Source organism: Pseudonaja textilis, chromosome 2 (genome assembly GCF_049901715.1).
Source record: "Pseudonaja textilis isolate UNSWEBS1 chromosome 2, rPseTex1.2, whole genome shotgun sequence".
NCBI classification, from domain to species: Eukaryota; Metazoa; Chordata; class Lepidosauria; order Squamata; family Elapidae; genus Pseudonaja; species Pseudonaja textilis.
The window spans coordinates 150,414,518-150,439,295 of NC_141991.1; the positions used below are offsets into that span (position 1 = coordinate 150,414,518).

The 24,778-nt window shown below is 40.9% G+C and overlaps 1 protein-coding gene across 1 annotated transcript; it reads right to left on the reverse strand.

The window, feature by feature from the left end:
• Positions 1-1,000: 1,000 nt before the first annotated feature.
• LOC113443445 (ophiophagus venom factor-like) lies at positions 1,001-22,614 on the reverse strand. The gene is made up of 8 exons (XM_087925913.1): positions 22,551-22,614; positions 18,669-18,723; positions 17,784-17,871; positions 17,272-17,361; positions 12,296-12,401; positions 5,459-5,548; positions 2,430-2,541; positions 1,001-1,086 (listed from the first exon to the last, which is right to left on the reverse strand). Exons 1-7 carry the CDS (start codon positions 22,597-22,599, stop codon positions 2,477-2,479), a joined length of 543 nt encoding a protein of 180 aa, XP_087782039.1. The 5' UTR covers positions 22,600-22,614; the 3' UTR covers positions 1,001-1,086; positions 2,430-2,476.
• Between the last annotated feature and the right edge of the window lie 2,164 nt (positions 22,615-24,778).

A 24,778-nucleotide genomic window follows, 5' to 3' on the forward strand; every position in this document is an offset into this window, starting at 1 on the left:
AGTCGTGCTCGATTGTATGGCCTTTTTTGCCATGGTTGTTAATTGAATCACACAGTTGTTAAGTGCACCTGGCTTCCTCCCATGGACTTTGCTTGTTATAAGGCAGCTGGGAAGGTCACAAATAGAGATCATATGATCTCAGGACACTATAACTATCATACAGTAGTTGCCAAGTGCCCAAATGATGAGCATGTGACCCTGGGGATGCTGCAACAGTTGTAAATGTGAGGACTATTCATAAGTCATATTTTTCAGGGCCATTGTAACTTTGAATAGTTGCTAAACGAAGGGTTGTAAGTTGAAGACTACCTATATTTAAATGCACTTTTTGAAACAATTTCTATCTGATTGCCTGTAGCAAACACTTCTCTAGAAATGTGAGTTTCTATACAATAAAATATGTCCTATTAACACTTGAAACACTAGGCTTTTAATAGCTGCCCTCTTTTTCCTTTTGAGAGAACTATGACACTATTTGTCAAGGAAAAATCTTGCAAACACTGAAGTTCTGATCATACAGATGAAAATTCAGTTGGTAAGTAAAGTTCTACCTGGTATCTGGGTGATCCCTGCCCTGTTGACCTTTTGGAAAGCCTTCAAGACCTTGGGTTAGAGGAGTTCCTGTCAGGTACATTTGGGAGTGTGGATGTTATCAGTTGGATTCAGCCTGTGCGCCTGTACTTTATTCATTTGTCCTCTTCCATTAATAATTTCACTATATTGCATTTTTAGTTTTGTTTGTATTGTATTGTACATTGCCCAGAGTCACTTTAGATAGGGGGACAATTAAAATGAATATATTAAATCAAGTTAAATACACTAATGTGAACTTTCAAATGGGGTTCAAATAAACTTTCAGGTTTAGTGAAAATATTTCCACTATTTAATATGTGATATATCAGGGCTGTTAAACTTGTGGCCCACAGGCCGGATGCATGGCGTGCTAGCCCTGCCCCCACCAGTTTGACACCCCTGTGATATATTTTAGGGGGAAATTCTTACCTGCTTTAATAACTTCTAAAACGTCCATGACATAGGTATCATTACCATCTTTTTCTTCTATTCTCAGCAGCTTGGCTTTGTAGACTTTTAAGAACCAAGACAGAAACAATCCTCATTAAGACGGCTGATTATTTTACACCATGAGGGGCATAATCAGTGAGGCACACACTACGGAGACTCTGAAACCTCCAGGTCATGGTGGTCCCAAAGGTGCTTTTCCAAAAAGCAACTGGATTTCTTTTGTTACCAAGAAAGTCCGGTTGCCTTTTGGAAAAGCACCTTTGGGACAGGTACTGCTGACATTTCCACCTAGACTATGGGCACTTCCAAGGCTGGATCTTTGTGGCAGTCTTGACTCCTCCAGGTGAGGCCACTGAGTACCAGCTCCACTGTGGGGTGTAGGGAAGCAAATTGTGTATTTTTTCTTGCATGTTGCGGTTCTGTGAGTGTGATAGTATTGTCAGCCTTGAGAGGTAGTCCAGTCAGGAAACGTGGCCAGATGGACTAACATTACTTTATTGTAAGGTTTCATAAATAGAATTTTGCAAGTCTGAAAGTACATTTCTCCCCTGTTCCCTTTACAGCCCATGAAACTAGGAAGGGTTTTTTCTGAGACATTGGCCATGCCTCCATTCCTTTTGTAGGCTAAGCTGCCCCTTGTCCAGCCACTCTCTGGCATTAGCTCTTTCCCCTGTTTCCCAAGGTCACTCCCAGATACCATTACAGATTTCTTGGAATGACCTTAGGAGACAAGAGGAAGACAGGCAATAGTCTCATCAGTCTGTGAGTGTGGGAAAAGCATGGGAAATATTTCAGAGGGGAACCTTCCCTAGTTTTCCAGAGACTAGAAAGAGATGAATAGATAAATAGGTTAAATCTTCAAGAAACTATTTAATATTGTGCTTATGATAAATATTGTGCTGATGTGCCTGGTTGCTCTTCTTGTCTGAACCACCTTGAAGGGCTAACTTTCCAAACAGTCCTTTCACCCCATCTTCACAGCAAGGTAGCATTTCATCTCTGAATTTTGATATACGGCGCCATGCAGATTACTGCAGTTTGGCTTCATGCTGCTTTTTGAAGCATTGAGAGTGAAAACAGTGAATGTGTGGAGCTGTGGAATTGTTCTCCAAATCCTGGTGTTTTGGCTCTGCTTACTCATTGATACAGATCTACTTCTAGGAGCCCCGAATTGTTATGCTACACTCGAGGGTCAATAACACACAAACAAGTAGCACCATGTTAACTAGAAAAATATCACCGCAGGATGAAGGTGTGTATCAGCAGCTAAGCATTCCAAGGGTAAAAAAAATCCATGAATATTATGAATAAATTGAAAATGGTTGCTTCAAATCATGATAGTTAGAATGCTGTTAACAGTGAAAGACACCACTACCTTATTAATAAGATTCTAACAATATAAATACCATAATCCACATTTGGGGCGCAGGCTTTTTGAATTCGTAACTGAAGATCAATCTTTTCCTGCTGGTTGAGCAAGGAACAGATTTTCCTGCTGGTTGAGCAAGGAACAGATTGCTTCAAGGGGAGAAAAGAGAAGACAAAATGTTCGATTGATTGTTGAGGATACATGTTCTGATTTAAAAGACATTGCTAGGGCAAAAATTATCCAGCCCAGAGCAGGTAACATCTCATTTGTAGAAGACATCTGTGTTTGATAATCAGAAACAAGAAATACTAATTTAAATGTGGCACCATATATCTAGGGCTAATCTACAAACATAGTTATTTGATAATGTGCTATTTCAAATAGCAGAACAACAGATAGAGTTGTAAGGAACCTTGGAGATCTAGTCCAAACCCTGCTCATGCAGGAAACTGTACCATTTCAGACGAATGGTTGTCCAATCTCTTCTTAAAAACTTCCATTGTTTGAGCACTCCCAATTTCTGGAGGCAAGTCATGATGCGTTGCGGGTCCCAGTGCCGGGATGAATCAGCTGACGACCTGCACCCAGGCAGACTGTCTGGGTGGGCTCCTCTTGATGGCAAAGATGACAGCGACACAAAGGTTTCTTTTGGTGAGAGGAAGCCCAGATAGTACTACGCACCTCTCTTTTATTGTGCAGCAAGCGGGGGGAGGGTTAGGTTACACATGAGGTTAGACAGGAACAGGAAACACTGCCATATATGGCTAATCCTTATGCTATAGCTGACTCAGGTTTTACACAGGAACAGGAAACATTGCCATATATGGCTAATCCTTATGCTATAGCTGACTCAGGTTTTACACATTGCTGTTCCTATAGTGTCGCCCTATATGTGTATTGTATGTGTATTGGGTTGTCTGTGTACGTGACTTCCTGCTGATGTGTCATGATATTGCAACAAAGTCATTCCACTGGTTAATTGTTCTCCTTAGAGTAAATTTCTCCTTAGTTCTAGGTTGCTTCTCATCCTTTGCTTTTTCTGCCTTTAGGTGCTTTGGAGAATGTGGCTGCCCCTTAGGTATTGGAGCACTGCTATCATGTCACTCCTAGTCCTTCTTTTCATTAAACTAGACAGTCCCAATTCCAGCAAACGTTCTTTATATGTTTTAGCCTACAATCTCATCATCATCTTTGTTGCTTTTCTTTGCACTCTTTCTACATCTCAACATCTTTTTTATATCATGGTGACCAAAATAGGATGCTGTATTCCCAGTGTGGTCTTATCAAGGCATTTTAAAGTGACATTAACACTTCACGTGATGTTGATTCTATATTTCTGTTAATGCAGTTTAGGTCTGTGATGGTTTTTTTGACAGCTGCAGCACACTGCTGGCTCATATTTACATGATTGTCCACTAAGACTGCAAGTTACTTTTTGTAGTAACCTCTTGCAGTTACTACTATTGATCTAGATATTATACTATACCTGTGAATTTGGTTTTTCTTGCCTAAATGTAGAATCTTACTTTTTTCACCATTGAATTTCGTTAGATAGCACTCAATGTTCAAATCTATCAAGATCCTTCTGTATTTTAAGCCTATCTTCTGGAGTGTTGGCTATTCCTGCCAGCTTGATGAGTTCCCCATCAATCCACTCATCTAAATAATTGGTGAAGCTATTGAAGCATACTGGGCCTAAGACAGAACCTTGGGTTACCCACTCTATACTTCCCTACGTGTACATGCAGTTCCATTAAGGACTACATGTTCAGCGTGGTTTGTCAGCCAGTTACAAATCCATCTGTTGGTGATGCTGTCTAACCCACATTTTTCTATCTTATCAAGTAATAGATTGTGGTCTACTTTATCAAATGAACTTTCTTATTTTCTATGAAGAGAAAATCAGATAAGAATTGTGCTGTATTAAGGAGCAAAAGAAACACTAGGTCTTTCAAAAGCAAATCCGGCAGCTCTGACATAAGGTTTATTATGCTCTGAAATAAAAATCCAGTAACTGCGATGAACTCTGTACTAGCAATCTTTGGTATCTCCTTTTTCAAGTATGAATAAATCATTGATGAGATGTCATGTAAATTGCATTTTGAGAAGAAGTCTATAAATAAATTATCTGGAAGTTGTCATCACTCATATGAGGACTTATTAATGGCTTCACCATTTATTGGTGGTTGATTACAGATTAGTTTTGGATTGCAATTTCTTTCACTTTATATAATATCAAATCATATTCCCGCTTTCTATATTATTTTCATGACAATGATACGTGAAGTAGTCTGAAATCAACAGATTTGTAGATGAGCAGGATCTAGACACAATGTTCTGAGAACCTGCTACTTCACCCTGATTGTCTAATCTTCATTTTTGTCACCTAATGTCATTCATTGGTGCATAGCAGAGAAACGAAGCTTGCCTGACCATTTCTAATCGGTTTTTTCTCTTCATCTCCTCCTGTGTGTGAGAGAGAGGGACAGAACAACTGGGAAGCAGGGAGCCAAAAGACACATGCTCTGAGTTGAAGAAGAGAAAGATGTACGAACTTCTGATCATCTGCAGTCGCTTGCCCAACTGCTGACTGATTCTCAGGAGAATGAGTAACAGGCAAATGGAAGGAAACTGGCCATGGTCATCGGAGAGGGGCATGTCCCACAGGAGAATGGTATTTGTTAAATATTCATATTGTATGGATACATTTTTGTTTTACTTTATTTCCTTGGTATTAATTGCTTTAGTCATACGTTGGATTTTAAAGGGGGGGCAGCTCATAAATAAACATAGAAATGCATAGAAACAATGAATCTTCAATCCCATGTAAACTCCTTAGTAAGCATTTTATGAAGTATTGCAACTATTAAGATCCAGCAGCTCTCTCCTCATATTATTTTACAGAGTACAGAGTCCAAGGTTTTCAAACAGATTCAGATTGAGAAAAATTATCATTGATTAAATTTGAATTAAATTTATATTTGCCATAGATTCCATACTAACTCTTCTGCAATGCTTCCATTTTGGTGCTCAGAGAGAACATTTACCTTATTTCTCCCAACTTACCTTCTGCACATCGGCCAACGTTACCATCACATATCTTATTGATAAGGCCTGTTCCTTTATCTGGATGGTAGAACTTGGTACGTTTTTCATCTAATGAAAGAATTAAAAGTTATATCTATATATCACATCAAGAAACTATGGTGAGTATAGATTTAATTACAGTTAGTCCTCAACTTAAAATCATTCATTTAATGACTGTTCAAAGTTGTAATAGCACTGAAAAAGTGACTTATGACAATTTTTCACACTTATGACCATTGCAAAATCCCCATGGTCATGTGATTTACATTCGGATACTTGACAACTAGTTCATATGTATGACAGTTGCGGTGTGTGTGAGTTATGTAATCACCTTTTGAGACCTTTTCACAAGCAAAATCAAAGCGGGAGCCAGATTCGCTTAAAAACTGTATTACTCACTTAACAACTGCAGTGATTTGCTTAACAACTATGGCAAGAAAGGTCAAAAATGGGGCAAAACTCATTTAACAAATGTCTCACTTAGCAACATAAATTTTGGGTTCAATAGTGTTCATAAGTGAAGGAGTACGACCTGTATTTAGAAGTACAAAGATTATTCTCAAGGAGATTTCAAATTTGGGCGTGTCTTAACCTGACAGTGCAATGGAAACTTATCAAGAATGTTGGTTGACAGAATGAGTTTTGTTCAGCATTTACCCGAGAAGCAGAGTGCTACAATGCATCAAGAAATGTAAGAGAGGATATCCCATTATCTAATGGAGTTAGGAAGTTGAAACATGGATACTTGCAGAATTCTGCTCCTTTTGTCAAAAAAGATGAAAATGGCAATGTGTTGCATATTTTGGGCATGCATGTAATGCCCCATTTAATATAAGAAAGTGGGGCTGTGACAGCACAATGCTTATTTTTGTCATTCTAACTTATCTTGATGCCTCCTGTAGATGCCACTTTTTGATTGTATGAAATAGACTACAAATAGTTTTGATTTATGATTAAAATTGAGCCCTGAATTTTGATCGTAAATTGTTGCTGTCATGTTGAGTCTTCACATGACTGAACTCCGTTTTATAACCATTTTTATGATGCTTATTAAGTCAATTACTATAGTTGTTAAGTGAATCACATGGTCTTTAAGCAAGTCATGTGGTTGTAAGTTTGAATCCAGCTATTCATATAGCTATTCATTCTTGCCTTTTTTTTGCTGAAGAACTACCTGTACTCATGATTCTTATGGTTTTCTGTAAAAACCAAAGTCTTGTAGTGGTATTAAAGGTTTTAATTTTAGGGAGCGTCTGTGCAACATTAAATATAAAACCCTGGCTCTGGTATTAACAAAACTAATACCAATACAGATTATTATTAAAGTAGTCCTCACTTAGTGACCACAACTGGGACTGGCAACTTGATTGCAAAGCAGAAAATCCTGTGACTGCAACTGGACTTATGACCTGTTTTCCCTTGGTCATTAAGCAAAGAGATGCTGTTCCATATTAGCAGACTTGAAACCCTGCATTCCCATTGGTCCATTTCAACCGCTACCTGATTGGACAACCGGGGCAGTTATGATTGGCTCACTAAGAGTCTGCCGCAATTGGTTGAAACCAAGCGTGGGAGAATTGAAGCAATGTCATTGGCCGCCAAGCCCTGGCGAGCTCTATAAAAGAGCCACCGCGGCTGCTATTCTTTTGAGCTTGTTCTCGCCGAAAAATAAAGAGCTGTTGTTACTGAACAGGAGTCTCTCGTCTTTATGAGCCCGACCTTCTGAACTTAACACTGGCGACGAAGGTGGGATAGAGAAGACAACGAGACAATCCAGCACGTGGCAAATGGCGTGAAACAACCATCAAGATGGCCAGCAATGCCACGCCACCCGCACCCTTTAATCCAGCCACTGAGGACTGGGAGTCCTACATCGACCGGTTTCAGATGTTTTTGGAATGCAGCAACCTGCAGCATCCATCACATAACACACCCATGGGTTCTCGCCAACACATCCACAAGAAAAAGACTGCAATATTGAAAAGATTGTTAAAACTAGACTCCATTTGCCTTGGATTTCCTGGGAGCATTTGCATGAAGAACAACAAAGCCATGGAGAAAGAGACTAGCATGGTAGTTACAGACAAGGTGTGTGTACCATGATTGCATCCCAGCCCAAGGGGGACTCAAATTATAGCTATAGCAAATGTAAATTGTTTGGATTGCTTCGAGAGAAAGTTGAGGGGCATGAGGCATAACTCACTATTCTGAGAATTATCCATGAAAATGAAGAAATCATAATAAAGACAGAAATCTATAACCCACATGAACACAGCAAGAAAGAGGAAGACACTAACAAGGAAGACTGATGGCATCATATGATTGAGAGGACAAAAAGAGAGAGAAGATTGTCCCTTCTGATGGAGCTGAACGATCAATTTCATATCCCCCTGGAAGAAAGCAAATGCAGACATCTTGAGAAGGGTCTTCATCAAGTTTTCCAGTGAAAGGAAGAAATGTAGCCCAGATTTCCCCAAAGAAAAAAAAGGCATGTGTTCCATATTAGCAGGCTTGAAACCCTGCATTCCTATTGGCCCGCTTAAACTGTTACGTGATTGGACAGTCTGGGCGGTCGTGATTGGCTCGCTAGGAGTCTACCGTGATTGGTTGAAACCAATCGCGGGAAACTCAAAGCGGTGTCATTGGCCACCAAGCCGTGGTGAGCTCTATAAAAGAGCCGCCACGAGTGCTGCTTTTTTACTCGGATCTAGCCTGTAAATAAAGGGCTGTTGTTCACTTAACCTGAGTCCCTTGTCTCTATGAGCCCGACCTTCCGAACTGAACACTGGTGACAAAGGTGGGATTGTGTGACAACGAGACAATCCAGCACGTGGCAAACGGTGCAAAAACGGCCATCAAGATGTCCAGCAACACCACGCCACCCGCACCCTTTAACCCGGCCTACATCGACCAGTTCCAGATGTTTTTGGAATGCAGCAACCTGAAAGACGCCAACAGCAACCGGAAACAGGCTGTATTCCTATCACACTGCAGGCCCACCGTGTTTAAAATGGCCAAGGCTTTGGCGAAACCAAACGTCAAGACAATGGATTGGGACGATCTCAAACCCATCCTCCGAAACCACTACACTCCGGCCATGCCCACCCTCATTCGCCGGCACAACTTTTACCAAAGAGACCAGCGTGAGATCATCAAACCACAGTACTGGACATGCTGCATGAAGGGCACCCGGGCATCGTCCGGATGAAAGCCCTGGCAAGAAGTTATGCTTGGTGGCCAGGGATGGACAGGCAGATCGAAACATGGGTAGCCGCATGCAACAGTTGCCAACATACGCGATCCACCCCACCCCCCACAGCACCACCCCTGGAATGGGAAACACCCAGAGGCCCCTGGTCACGAATTCACCTTGATTTCGCCGGCCCCACTCATGGACACACATTTCTGATAATCGTAGATGCCTATTCAAATTGGCTAGAAGTTTGCACTATGAAAAAAACAACAACAGAGGCCGTCATAGCTAAACTTAACAAACTTTTTGCCACACACGGTTTGCCAGATGTGATAGTGTCCGACAATGGGCCACAGTTCATGGCATTGGCATTAGAACAATACCTGGAGGCCTGAGGCATAAGACATGCATTAACGTTGCCCGTTCACCCAGCGGTGAATGGGCGGGCGGAACGAATGGTTCAGCTTACAAAAAAAACCATACAAAAAATTGAAGATGGCAATATCCAGGAAAAAATCAATAAAATGCTGCTGATACAACGTATCATGCCTAACACAACCACTAACAAATGCCCAGCAGAACTACTTATGGGCAGAAGACTCCACTCGCCACTAGACCGACTGCATCCCACTGATAATCCGGAGAAACCCCCCGGCTCCACTAGCCGACATCGCGCATTCAACATCGGCAACACCGTCTTTGCGAAAAGTTTCACCGGGGACCCTCTCTGGGTACCCGCATGAATCACCCAAATAACTGGCCCCTGGTCATACCGCCTAGAAACAACCAATGGGCGAAGCTGGAAGTGCCACATCGACCAGCTATGGTCAAGGCTAGCCAGCACAGACTTTAACAAAGAAATTAGAGAGGGGGGGGACCTCAAACATGGAAAAAGAAAAAAACTCAACACAAGCAGAACACCCCCCAGGCAGAAGCCAAACAATAAACCAACCATACTCACCTGAATACACAGAGCCGTTGCAGACGGGTGCTTCACCTGAAAGGAGTAGCTGGACAAGCTCGACCAGCCCAGAAAATCCAGGCAGGAGCAGCAGAGCGAACGACTCGACCAACCCGGGTGAACCAGGCGGGAGTCACAGCTATAGGCCTGGCTCACCCTTCCAGGCAGTTCCATCGGAACGTTTGAGAGCGTTGCGGAGCCCATCCGAACCGGCCGATGACCAGACTAAATGAAGCGCACAAGTCAAGTAGGCAGGTGCGGAGAACCGCCCACCTATGCGACTACGTCACCCCGCCCCTTGGACGATACCAAGAGGGGAGGGGTGTTCCATATTAGCAGACTTGAAACCCTGCATTCCCATTGGTCCGTTTCAACCACTACCTGATTGGACAACCGGGGCAGTTATGATTGGCTCGCTAAGAGTCTGCCGCGATTGGTCGAAACCAAGTGCGGGAGACTTGAAGCAATGTCATTGGCCGCCAAGCCCCGGCGAGCTCTATAAAAGAGCCACCGCGGCTGCTATTCTTTTGAGTTTGTTCTCGCCGAAAAATAAAGAGCTGTTGTTACTGAACAGGAGTCTCTCGTCTTTATGAGCCCGACCTTCCAAACTTCACAGATGCAGTCGCAGAGTGAAAAATAACATGATTGCAAGTTACAATTTTACTTCCACTTTCCAAACCGTACCATATCAATCCTACAAGTTCCAAGAAACATGCATGCTGGTTGTGAAGTATACAAATAGCAATCACATCACTGAGGCCAATAGTTGTAATTTGAAAGGTTAGTCACAAAATTATTTTTAGCACCATTGTAACTTTGAAAGGTTGAGTGTCCCATGTCTGCAAAGACTACAAGTGCCTTATAAGTGAAACTACAGGCCAGAGGTGGTATTCAGCAGGTTCTGACCAGTTCTGGAGAACCAGTAGTGAAAATTTTGAGTAGTTTGGAGAATAACTTCTCTGACTGGCCCCACCCCCATCTGTTTTCTGCCTCCCAAGTCCCAGCTGATTGGCTGGGTCTTCTTTTGTTGCCCTGCAATGGAGAACGGAGCTGGAAAGCAGGTTAGTGGGATGGGGAGGGAATGGGGATTTTGCAGTATCCCCCCCTGCCACGCCCACCAAGCCATGCCCACAGAACTGATAGTAAAAAATTTTGAATCCCATCACTGCTACAGGCCAATAATCTCATATTTTCACTGCAGTTAACAAGACCTAGTGAGAGTGAGATCAAAGTGGGGACAGATTGACCTTCCAGGCAAGTTAGGTAGCCTGCCCTAGCTCTTTGGCACAGCAAGAGATCTTAGTGTTGTGTCTATACAAAATCAGTGCAAATCCTTTGCACAGCAGAAGGTCTTGGATGGGCACGTCCTTTCCTGAAATTAAAGCACAGTTCATTGATCTGTGCAGCCAACAAAAGCGAATTAGAACTTGCCACGGTTGTCTATCAGTTCTAGTTTCTCATCATTTTCAACTTTGCAAATATGTCAGGTCTGATTAGTTGGATTGGAGATTTTTTAAACAATTATTTTGTATACTTTTAACATTTCAGAAATGTGTATGCATTTGAGCGTATGTTTTCCAAAGAAATCCTTTTTTTTTTGCAATTGTGCCTACTATATACAGGTTTTACAGGTAATTTTCTCTGAAGTATTTTCATGATCTTGCACACTTCCTGGTTAAAGAGCTGCACTGAAAATGCTATTCAGAAATAAAAATAATGAACTTTCAAAATACTTATTAGCATGGCAAAACTCTTCCTCAGCCATGACAAGCTCAGCTTCCAAAGTCTCAGTACCACTTTCCCCTCTTAAGATGAGCATCACGTTGCCCATCAGAGCAGAGAAATCTTGGTATCACTGGCTTTGTTCTCTGCCCCTCAGAAGCAGTGGTGGGATTCAATTTTTTTTTAACTACCAGTTCTGTGGGTGTGGCTTCATGGGCATGGTGTGGCTTGATGGGCGTGGCTTGGTGGGCATGGCAGGGGAAAGTTACTGCAAAATCCCATTCCTTCCCACCCCACTAACCTGCTTTCCAGCTCCGTTCTCCTGTGCAGGGCAACCAAAGAAGACTCAGTCGATCAGCTGAGACTCAGTCGGCAGATAATAGATGCGGGCAGGGCCAGTCAGAGGTGGGATTTGCCGGTTCTCCAAACTACTCAAAATTTCTGCTACTGGTTCTCCAGAACTAGACAGAACCTGCTGAACACCACCTCTGCTCAGAAGGCAAGCAAAGGAAACTCGGACCAGAAGTCTGCCGGAGTATTGGGCAGAGCTTTGTGTTTAATATATCTTTAATATACCTTTAATATATCTTCAATATTGATATGATTCAAATGATACATTCTTCACTTCAGCTTTTATAAAATTGTTATAAATAGTTTTTTTGGAAAATCAATAATGTTTTATCAACTATCCATTGTTGTTGGGCTTTTTGCCTAGTTTGCCTAGCTCCAGTACCATTGAGTTCCTTGGAAAGAGCCAGTGTGGTCTAATGGTTAACGCACCAGGCTGGAAAGGGGGAGACCATGAGTAAATTCCCGCCTTAGCCATGAAAGCAACTGGATGACCTTGGCCAAGCCATTCTCTCACAATCTTGACTCACTTCACAGAGTGGTTGTTGGGAAATTAGGAGGAGGAAGGTGTATTCAATACATCTGCCATTACCTAGATTGTAGTAGCTGTACACCTTGACTGATCCTGGCTGAATGAAGCCAATTTCAAAATGCTTGAGAATCTTAAATTGCAGGCATTCATCTTCAGTGTGGGAGAGCTGGGATGGAGAGAGAAGATCATTTGTGGGTGCCAGTTTACCCATGGAGATAATTTTTCCCCACCCGAAACTCCATCCGAATAACCTCAAGGAAACTGCTTATTCCAAGTTCTTCAGGTTTGACCCAGTGATTGAAGGACTAAATTCTGCAAATCTGTACAGGTTTCCCAGAATAAAGGGAATCATTGGAAAAGGTGAGAGGAACAGCAGGTTGAAATGGTGTCTCAGAAAATACTGGTCAAAAGTTAGAGTATTAACACATTATTCTGTCATGTATCCAGGGTGGTATTCTACCGGTTCAGCCTGGTTTGGCCAAACCAGTCACTCTGAGGATCATCTGTGAGTGAACCGGTTTACTCTGACGATCAGCTGCTGTGCCCGTCCACCCGCCCTGGCTCTATTCTGATCTTTATTTCCTGGTTTTGAAGCTCAGCTGCTTTGCACAGCACAGCAGATTGTCATGCATCTGCTGTTGAACATACAGGGAGAGTGCAGGATTGCAAGAGAAGGTCAGTAGGAAACCCTCTGTGCGTGCATGCATGCACAAAGCGCACCCACCAAGCCATGCCCACAGAACCAGTGGTAAAAAAAATATTGAATTCCACCACTGCATATACCCAAAGAGCATTAGGTGACCTAGGCTGTTTCTCCAGTGCCCTGTATAAGAGGGTGAGAGACAAGTACCTTGGTCTATGTACCAAATGAATGACCCATTGGGATCCCCATATGAAAAAAAAACGTACCTTATGTGTGGCCAGAATCTCAAAGTAACATTTAACACAACGCAGTACTTAAGCAAAATGATTTGGTTGAGATCAGCATGTGTAGGACTGATTGGGGTAGATTGTAGGGGTGACATTGAAATATAATTTTATCATATTTTATTTTATCTATATATTAAATTATTGTATTTTATTCCAATTTCACTTTAAACTTATTCCAAATTCATTTTATTCCAGTTTCATTTTAAATTGTTTTTAATCAGATTTTAATAATAATTTGTGTCTGGAACTCTACACTTCGATATGGCTCAAGGGCTAATCAATAAAGTAAACTCAAACCCCAGTGCCCAGACACAGTGCTGTCTTCAGGGCTGCCAAGGGGATTATTAAGTGCTGGAACAAGACTAATATGGGCAGGGGTGGGATTCAATTTTTTGAACCACTGGTTCTGTGAGCATGGCTTAGTTGGTGGATGTGGCTTGGTGGTCATGTTACTGGCCGGGCGTGGCCAATTCAATATCACGCATCTCCTTGCCTGGCCTCTCATGACTGTGGGGATGCTGCAACAGTCATAAGTGTGAAAAATGGCCATAAGTCACTTTTTTCAGTGCCATTGTAACTTTGAATGGTCACTCCACACAAGCAAAGTACCAGCAAAGGAGGGGGAAAAAAAACTCCAGAGACGTTCCTGAGACAAGAAGTCTAGTCCTGCCAAGAACGTAATAAGGGTTAACAGAGAGGCAGTTCTGTAAGCAACACCAGAATGTTTCCTTCCTGCCTTCCTTACAGGATTAGGCCAGTAATTTGTTATTACAACTGGTTCTCCAAACTGCTTAGAATGTTAACAACCAGTTCTAGCAAATAGGTGTGAACTGGTAGAATCCCACCCCTGAATATGGGCCCTCTTACCTACACATTAAGTTAACATCTCCCCTCCCCCTCTCCACCATCCTGTGGATTTCGCCTTACTCTGCACTGATGTCATGTAACTCCTAACCAACCGAGAGGGTAATTAAAAAAGAGGGGGGCAGAGAAGCAAATAGGAAAGCGGGGGTGGGGTGGGGTGAGGACAAAATACGGAGAAACGGCATTGGAGTCCGTGCAGCTCACAAGTAGATGGGTTTTTTTCTGACTGGGAGAAGGATGAATCATTCTGAATGATTCACTCTAGTCTATACGAATGAAAGAAAAGTGACGCTTCCTTTGCCCGCCTCCCCTCCTCCTCTGGTTTATCTTGCATTTTAAAACCTCTTGCCAATTACCCTTTGGCATGGCTGGTGTGCACAGATCCTCTGACTAAGCTAACAGTGGCCCCTCCTTCCTTTTGGCATGAAGGATTTTGACAGGATGAGAAGTGGAGGTTGATTCTTCAAGAACTGGGGAGAAGGGGAGAAAGAGGGAGGAGGAGGAGGAGGAGGGCAGGGCGATCGCTGCTGCTGCTGCACGGGAAGGGCATGCCTTCCTTCCTTCCTTGCCATTTGCCCTCCAATGAGTTGATTTGATCCAGCTTTGGAGTGTTTTCCTGCAAGCCACTCCCACCATCCCTCACCCCCACCCCCGCCCAGGCGCATCCAGGTTGACCAAAGCCCTGCTGTTTTTCTTTTTAAAAATTTGGTTTTGTAAAAAATTTTTTAAAAGTCTCCTTCATGGGCCCCCTTTGAGTTCCATGGGCCCCGGAACAATGTGCCAGCTAAACCCCCCTCTCCTCAGGCCTGGCTCTCTTCCCCATCTTAAGTCAGCAGGAAAGTACACTGGCACAAAATTGGCCAAGCCCACTGCCATTTGCCATCCTGCCCCTGTTGCCCTTCTATTAAATCACTACAGTCACTGGACCCCACTCCAAAGGAATAGGTGCTAAAGGCTAATTTCCCATGAGTTGAAGATCCCCTTCAAAATATTGTTTCAGCATGAATTCAAAGAAAGGCCCCTTCAGTCTATCTTAACCAGAAATCAGGAGCCACATGCAGGAACAATATACAGGTATATCAGAAAATAAGTCCTGGCACAGTTTGTTTGTACCAATGTTAAATGCAAGTGGAGAAAATCTCTGATTATCAAGGCAAGATGTTTTTATTGGAATGATTGCTAGAGTTACACTTCTATGTAGTTCTAGCAATCATAATATATCCAAGATGGCAGCAACAACGAAAGTAGCATCCGATCATGGGGAGAAAAGTTATTAAATTAAGCAGGAAAGTAGAAGGGGAGGGGGGAAAGGGGAAGGGAGAAAAAAGGAGCAGAAAGATAAATAGATAAGGAAGATAGATAGGAAAAGGGAAAATAAGAAGTTGGGGTGGGGGAATGAGGAAAACACTAAGAAAACAGCGGCACAGTGAACAAATGTCTGCACACTGAAATTCAGAGGCAGCCGGTGACCGAGAACAATAGATCCCTCTCAGGAGCCCAGCTAAGCAGCCCAATGCTGGAAAAAGAGGCAGCTGAGAACAGCGAACCAGCAGCTGGAAGGCAGACAAGAAAAGAAGCTGCTGGAGGCAGCAAACGGGTGGGTGTATTTACTAAATACCTAGACATAGTTTCCAGCCTAGGCAGCCCCACTCAAAGATGCAGACTGACCCAGAGCCCAGCAATCTAGAGGTAGCCCAACTACTGCAGCCCCCCCACCCCACAACATCCTTCCAGCCTGGCAGCCCTCTTCAGAGACCTGCCCTAGGTAGAGGAGTTGTGGAGGACTGGATCAACATCCCTCCCCAGTGAGATCAGCAGTCCCCCTGCCTCCTGCTACCCGGCATCCCTCCCCAGTGATCTGCCTGAGAAAGGACGAAGGGTCTAGCTAGCTGAACAACCCATCCCACAAATTGAACTGGTGGCTGTGAGAAATCAGTGATGGCAGAATTGGGATGGGGGCGGGGGGAGAATCGCAGCAGCAGAAATGGGCAACACAGCAGCAGAGGTGCACCGAGTTAGAGAGCTCTGTTCCTTAAGCCGAGTGGTGGGCTGAGTGGAGCACACTAGACAGTGGGGTTGACCGGAGAAAACAGAGCCGACCAGAGAGCTGAACGTCTGGCCAAGCAGAACTGACAAAGACCGAAAAGACCTGACCGCTGAAGGACAGAAAGGAGGTGACAGAGAAAGTGACAAGCAGCCAGAGCAGCAAATGACAGAAGTGAAGACAAAAAAATAAAAGTGAAAACCCTAATAGGATTAAAATAGGATTAATAAAGATTAATCAAATAAATAAAGCAAATTTTAAACAAATAAATAATGTAGGGAGGAATAAGAGCTCAAAAAAGAAAGGAAAGAAAAGAAAAAGATAAATAAGATTAATTCTTGCTTAATAGTAAGAAAAATTAAATAAATAGCAAGGTAGAAAAATGTACTCAAATTGGCAGGAAAAAAGGATAAAAAATAAGGATAATTACTTAGAACAGAAAAGAGAAAAAAGGCTAAGAGCAAAGCACTATACCACCAACAACAAAAAAGGATTTTCAAATTTTAAACTTTGAAACTTTTAAATTTTAAAAACTTTAAATGAACTATTACATTTTTTAAAAAAAATTGTTGAAAAACTGTGACAAAATCTTCTATATCCTTAAATGAACTAAAAATGAAACGTTTTTTCTCTTTTCTCCAAATATATATTGAGACAAAATCTCCTACTTTTACATATATTTTTAATTCTTGAAATAACCAAGCAGGATGAACTAGAAGCAATAATATATGAGGGTCAGTATGATATAGTTGCCATTCCAAAAATTTGGTGGGGTGAAACTCATGACTGGAATGCATTGATGGATAGATACAAATTGTTCAAAAGAAACAGATCTACAAAAAGAGGAAGTGGAGTTGCACTATATGTAAAGAGATCATTATATATCTACAGAAAAGCCCATGATGATCAAAGATAAAAACTTGTATATGGGTCAATATAAAAGGAAAAACAAGTGACATTGCCATAGGTGTATACTATAGACCACCCAACCAATCAGAAGAAATAGATGAACTTTTTGCCAACCTGTTAACAAATATATGTGAGAAGCATGATCTGTTGCAGTTAATGATGGATTATGTAGGTTTATTTTGCTGAATATACACAATCTTTTTCAGTATAACACACTCCAGAGTTTGCCTAGCAAACCAACCAACCAACCATGTGATTACTCAAAGAAATTGATTCCATAAGTATTTACCTTGTCTAAGTAAATGATAACAGCTACTTTCTGAGCCATATTATTGTCAACTTTATACTTGGAGATGTATCTGTCCACTCCTTCAGAAAGCTAAATAAAGGAAAGAAAATATGACATTGACTTCAGGAGTTGCAGATGATTCAAGTACATGGAATTTCAGATAACTGAAGCCTGGCACTGGCACTGTGTTACATTTATAGCAAAATCTGAAAATATTTTCAAGGTTCACAGGAAGTACACCTGAGAGACTTGGAGACAACAAAAAAGAGTTTTTATATTATTAATTTGTCAGAGAAATTTCAGTTATATACTTTTCTGATTTATTAAAATATAATGCCTTTTATGTGTCATAAAATTCAGCATCTTATTGATTCAGTTACTAATAATGAATATTCATTCATTCTCTCCACAGTTTTAATCATATAGGCATTAACTATAACACATTCTCTAATTCAGCATCTTTGCTAAACTACAGAAACAGCCATTTCAAGCCCCATGCAAAGCTTGCTTACCCTCGTAAGGTCTTCTGCATCAGGGAGAAAAACAGTCAGCATAGAAACATCAATTATTGTCATTGTAGAATCAACTTCTCCCAAATACCTAAAATCATGAATGGAGGAAAAATGACCAAAGATGGATTTCTTAGTTCACCGTTTCCTCTTCATTGCTATGAGGGCAGTGCTGTGTTTTTGAAAATGATTCACCTTGAAGGGGAGAAATCTAGCGATTGACAGCTCTTATAGGCTGTCTTGACAGCTCTTACATGAGCCACCGCAATGTATGTGCTCCTAACTCCAATAACAATTTTCATAGAAGTTTTTGCAAAGCTTATGAATTTGGGTGAAAACCAAGTAAAAAGCATTGATTAAGGCATACAATGGAATGTATTTTTTTTTCTTTAAATGGCAAAACCAAGTTGGAGACCTACTATTGGTCTCACTCTATAGTTCTCTTAAGTCCAGTTCAATGTCTGATGGATTCATGAACAAGTTTGTGAAATTTCCCCATCAACATGGAATATAATTGCCATTACCTTCTCCTGGGTTATTTTCCTCAACTTCTGAGTCTAGCCTACAGTTCTAGAGTTTCCTGGAGTTTCCTATTCATATACTGGCCATCGTGCTGTAGCATATTGCAATTTCTACATCCCTAAATCAATCTAAAAGATCTGCACTCTGCAGTGACTTAAATTCTGCTCTTTGTTTCATCTACAAACAACAAAATATTACAAATTAGGATGATGCACAGAAAACAGATCAATATACAAGCAGAGAAAGAGTGTAAAGTTGGGGAAAGCATAATTATTTTCTTGAAAAGTAACATAATTGCTTCTCAAAGTTATAATTCTAAATATCCTGTTACAATCCAAAGTTTTCTTTAGTGTTCAGCATTCTTACCTTGTGCAGATCTTGAGCATGAGGGCTCCCTTGGCTCCCTTTCCATGTTTGAAGTCTAAAAATTACAAAAGAAAAGGGGAAAAATAGGGGGGGGGGTTATACAATTTGCTGTTACATGTTTGTGTGTGTATCTATGTGATGCGTGTGTGGGTGTATCACTGTTTTTCCTAACCTATTGTATTGAAGTATTGCAAGAATACCACAACAGGTAATAAAAGTATTAAGCCACTGAGAGTTGCCTTGAACTGCAAGATGAGCAGCATATAAATTGGACAAATAAATTGGGGTTCTACAAAGGAAATATGCGACAAACATTTAATAAACAATATCATGAATTATATCTTGCAGACTGCCTTAATATGGTGCACAGGTATAAAACCAATAAAAATTTGGATCCTGCTGCAAATCAATCAACATAAATTAAGAGCACCTAAAAATCATTCTTCATTTGATCTTTTTCTGGATTTTCTAAAATTAAGAATGGCATTAAGTTATTTTCTCTTTGGCATCCTTCCAACATGGCTCTTTAGACAACTAGTTAAGTTAGGAGTTAACATCAAAAAACTTATACTTCAGGAGGAAGAGAGATGTACGTTTACCTTTGTACATAAATGGTGAGGAGGTGGAAAGGGTTGGTAATTTTAAATTTCTGGGCACTTATATCTCGGAGGACCTCTCATGGACTATGAATGCCAACATGCTTGTAAAGAAGGCACAGAAGAGGCTCCTCAGAGAGAGAGAGAGAGAGAGAGAGAGAGAGAGAGAGAGAGAGAGAGAGAGAGAGCATTCTCAGGAAGATAAATTTATCTCAGTATCTACTTCTGTCCTACTACCACAGCATCACTGAGAGTGTCCTGACATACTGCATTCTTGTATGGTATGGGACCAGCTCTGTAGCGGACAAAAAAGCTCTACAGAGAATCATTAAAACTGCCCAGAATATCATTGGGCTCCAGCTACCAGCCCTGAATGACATCTTCACATCTCGCTGTTTGAGGAAGTTGCACAACATTCTCAGAGACTCTTCCCATCCTACCTACAATCTTTATGAACTGTTGCCTTCTGGCAGAAGATACAGAACAATTAAAACTCAGACCACACGTTTTCTGAATAGTTTTTATCCCAGAGCTATAATTGCACTTAACAATGAACTTAAGGACCACCATCAGTGAGCTGTTGGATGGTATTACTTGGTCTGTTGTGTGGATACTTGTGTGTTTTTAGAAGGTGGGGAATTTTGGCGGGTGGGGAGGTATTTGGGGATTGTCATGTGTGTGCATGTTGAGTCTGATCTCTGGGTGTTATGTGAATTTTGGTGTATGTATACTGTGTATATACATACAATGACAATAAAGAATTCAATTCAATTCAATTCAAAAGGAGAACAGTGGAGACTTAGTGGGCAACAAGAGGCCTTCTGGCCTACGGCTATTTGACCATCTGTCCAAATCCTAATTGGTTTTGCAAGCCTCTCGTGGACTACAATTGCTGCTAGTTTGGGATTAGTTAGGAATTATATTGGCAATATGGATCTAATATCCTCTTCTTTGCTAGCCATGAGCTAATAGGATTTTCTCTTTGTCTCCAAAGAAATATAAATGACAGTAACATGTCTGTTGCCTACAACTTCAATTCCTGTCCAATCTACATATTTCAATCCCAAAACCTGTCCTTCAGTGCTCTTAATACCTGCTTGTCCAGGGCAAAAGGAAATAAATTATTTTGTTGACTTCAAGAACTGGATTACAACTAAGTATGGAATTAATAATGTTATTTTCTATCAAATGAGAGAGTTTTTATGAATAAGTAATAGAGAAAGCTTGTTCCATATTGGGATCCTTGACATGATGAATAGAAACACTTTAATCTCCCCCCACCATACATTTCATTAGAATCTATTTCTAGCAAGCCAAAGGCCACCAGTCAAACTTAATCAAGTGGATGTTTTCAACAGAAACATCAAGATGGAATTTGTTGCAAACATTTGCCTTCTCCTGCAACTGTGCGTTATAGAATGTCAAAATGGTCATTGCTGCTTTTCCATCACTTGATGCTGACACAACAAAGTCTTGGCTGAGTTTGGTCTGAAAAGCAACCAGGGTTAGCATGACTTTCAGCTGATTTTACTTCTTATTAGTGCAAGTATTTTATTGACTTTGTTGTAACCTGATATGAGCTAGAGGTGGAATAGATTTCCAAATATAAAAAGACTCACTCAAATATTTGTATGAAGAAATGACAGTATATTAGGAAGGTATCAACAAAATCAAATCATAAAGAAAACTCCTTTCCTTCTACTTTCTGAAGACACAATGGATGTAAAATTAACCAAATTATTGTGTGCCAATCTTAGCAATTTCTATATTGATATACATTCATAGTGACAAAGGATTCCAGATGTTTAGGGATTGTATCCAAAGTGTTTTATTACTTTTAGTACTATCTTTGCCACAGTTGTTCTATTTTCTATTTCTGTTTGCAGGTGTTTATATTTTGTGATTTTCTTCAGTCCTTTCCCTTCTTTTCTGCTGTCTCCAGGTGCTACCATATCCACTATCAAGACTTTTTTTATTTTCAAAAATGGTTAAATCTGGAGTATTATTATACTCTTATCCCTTTTATAGTGTAAATAACTCAAGGCATTGAACATATCTAAGTATCCTGCCTCCTTTTTTCTCCACAATAACCACCCTGTGTAGTGGGTTGAGCTGAGCGAGAATGACTGGTGTAAAATCATCCAGCCAGCTTCCCTGTCTAAAACAGGATTCAAAATCACAATCTCTTGGTTCCAAGCCAGCACCTTCACCATTACATCTAATTGTCTCTCAATATATTGTATATAATTAAAATGTACTTAAGTCCTTGGAGAACTACTATGAACCTAAATCTGTTCCTTGTTTTAAACAATTTTATTTTATTCAAAAGATTAAAATCCAAAATAAAGTAACAGAGACAGAACAAAACTAAATAAAAACATTGAGAAATGTTAATTAAAAAAGGAAAAATACAGACGTTATCTTCCCTAGTTGAATACTCAGAATTCTTTTGCAACAATAATAGCTTCCCTCTTGCAAAGTAGGTCCAAAATTTATTTGCAACCCAATTGATCTGTCATACATTACATATGTGAAAGAAAAATTGTTAATGGATTAAAGTAAAATTCAAAGCTGTTAGTTGTCTGTTATTGTAATTTTTCTCAGCACAAACCATTCTCTTCTATGGGCGTTTTGTGCCAAAAAAGCTTACAGATAACTGAAGAGAAACCTGTAGTTATTTTCAAGTTACCAGTTAGTCAAGTCCTAAAGTAGCTATTTGATGCCTTGTTCTACCAGCTGAGTGGGGATCATTGCATCTCAGTATGAAATTGACATTGCCTTCATGAAATCATCTTTGAAGGCTAAGCATTCTATCATTTTTATTCCCCTTACTAGAAAATGAAATAGAATCAGTGGTAGATTTACTATTACTATTAGTGCTGTTACATATTCAAAACCAACCTAATGCACAGGCAATAATCCTTACAACATGCCCAGCAAATGGTTGTCCAACTTTTGCTTGCAAGCCTCCTGATGGACCATTATGTCCATTGCTTAATAGCTCTCACAATCAGAAAAGTCCTCCTTATTCTTTTTTTGGAGGTTCCTCTCTATAAAACTTCCATTCACTGTTTCTTATCTTATCCTATTCTCCTATGGAGAATAAATCCATAGCCTCTTCCCTGTGACAGCATTTCAAATATTAAAAGACTGCTATAGTGTCTTGACTTTGCCTTCTCTTCTTTAGGCAAAACATGCAACAATTCAGACTATTATTTTGTTTTAAGCAGCCTAAAGTAGAATAGAGCTCAGAAGATTAGACTCTGACAATAAAGCAAAGACTCACTTGGGTTTGTCCAAATGTTCCCCTGTAAAAATTCTGATCTGTCAGCCATCTGACTATGGGACCAGTTTGATCAAATTTCTTCATTTTCAGCATTCTCCCATTCTTCAAGAAAGCAGATGCTATGTGTGAGTTGTTGGGTGGGGTTACTCAATGGCACGGAGTTGCTGATGATACCCAGTCATGGTCAGCATTCCAGGTAGACCAGATGAAGAATCAACTTAATAGATCCCTACTGTGATACTGCCATTCATGTGGTGAGGGAACCCCAGATTCTTTTAGTCATTTATTATTGCTCTCATCCTATTTCCTATGTATCCTGTCATTTTCCTAGTTTATAACTTTTACCCTGTCACCTATTCTGCCCTGTGCTTTGATTTAACTTGAAGAATGTACAAGAGGGGAGGGGCATCTGTTTTCTCTCAGTTCAGAATCCTCACAGAAGAAGCACATTGGAATGACTCCTTATCTCTTTCTCAGGACGACCATTTCCATAACATCTTCGCACTTGTGGATTGGTTCATTCAACATCAGACTGAGGGGAGGTGTTTCTAACCACTTTATCCTAACGGAATTGCCTGGGGGGAGCTTAGACTTTGCTTTGCATTGTCCTGCATTCACTTCCTTTCAATAAAGGTTTCCTTTTTGAAATGCTAAAGTTTCAAGAGATTATGCTTTCTTGAACAGGAAGGAGAGGCAGGACCTTACACTAAGATTTCTTATACCGATATTGCCATATCTCCATCAAGGTCACCCTGCTGATTCTATATAGTTAGTCTATCTCTTTATCTCCACCCCTGGATGGGGAGGTGCAGGGGTGGGATCTGACAGGGTTAACTACCAGTTCAGTCATTTACGAGGTTTGGTGATTTATGATGTGCTTCCCTGCATGCTGCCAGCGTGCGCCTGTAAATCATCATCAGCATGCTGTGTGCAGAGAAGCAGCCTTTCAAAAAGCCCTTTTTTCCTGCTTTTTTAGCTGCAGCTGTGTCTCACAGGGCAGCTGAAGTTGAAAAAAAATCAGGAAATAAAGGTCAGGTAAGAACCTGGGTGGGCAGGTGGGCAAAAACATCAGACTACCAGTTCTACAGAGGTGGACAGAACCGGTAGAAACCCACCCCTGGGTAGGTGGTGCTGTTCTGGTACTGACTTAGTGTTTGGGGCAGAGATGGTAATCAGCAGATTCTGACCAGTTCTGGAGAACCGGTAGTGGAAATTTTGAGTAGTTCAGAGAACCGGCAAACATGCCCACAGAATCAGTAGTAAAAAAATTTGATTCCCACCACTGGCTTGGGGGCTGTGAGTGTCTAGATGGAGAAGAATTGGTTTCTGTTTCTCCTAGGTCTATTAATTCTATCTCTGACTCTCAGTGGGGTAGCACTTTCCAGAACAGAAACTGTGTGCAATTTAGAAGGCCATCTTCAATATGTAGCACCTGCTTGAAGAGCAAGTGGCAGTTGTGACTAGAGGGGCCTTTGCATAGATCCATCTTGTACAGCAATTGTGCCCATTCCTGGATTGGGAGGCCTTGCTCATGGTCACTCCTGCCTAGGTCACTTCCCAGCTGGACTACCTCAATGTGCTCTATCCTTGAAAGTCACCCAAAAGTTACAACTGCTCCAGAATTCAGTGGTGTTGCAGTTTCAGGTGCCTCTTGCTTTGTCCATACCACATTATTTGTCATGTGAATTGCACTGGGTCCATTTTCTTTCTGTATGCAATACAAAGTGATGGTTATCACATTTAAAACATACATGGCACATGGCCAAGTTATTTGGAGGACTGCCTCCCCTTGAGAGTATCTGGCTGAGCGTAACTACCATTCCACCAGATTGAATAGGGTTAATAACTCAAAAAGCATTGGAAAATCTGAAAACTATGATCATAAAAGCCCAGTCCAGCACAGTATCATTGAAAAAGAAAAAGAAAAAAATCCAAGAAGAAATAGCATGACTGCACAAAGATCTCTCTGACAAATTGAAAGACAAAAAGGACAAGTACAAAAAAATGGAAAGAGGGACACACAACTAAGGCAGAATATCGCAGATTGGCCAAATCTGCAAAGATGAAGTCAGGAAAGCAAAGGCTCAGAATGAACAAAGACTTGCAACAAAAGTCAAAGATAATTTTAAAGAAAGTTTATTTCAACATATAAATAACAAGAAAAAAGTCAAGAAAAAGTTGATCCAATAAAGAGAGAAGATGGCAAGGAAATAACAGGCAGCAGAGAG

What these genes read in the sequence shown, in the direction of transcription:
- LOC113443445 (XM_087925913.1), bottom strand. Translation starts at nt 22,599, where the DNA reads ATGGCTGACAGATCAGAATTTTTACAGGGGAACATTTGGACAAACCCA. An exon ending in TTATCATTTACTTAGACAAG is followed by an intron (nt 12,402 to 17,271) that starts GTAAATACTTAT and finishes TCTCCATCCCAG; the next exon opens with CTCTCCCACACTGAAGATGA. An exon ending in CGTTGGCCGATGTGCAGAAG is followed by an intron (nt 2,542 to 5,458) that starts GTAAGTTGGGAG and finishes CTCCCCTTGAAG; the next exon opens with CAATCTGTTCCTTGCTCAAC.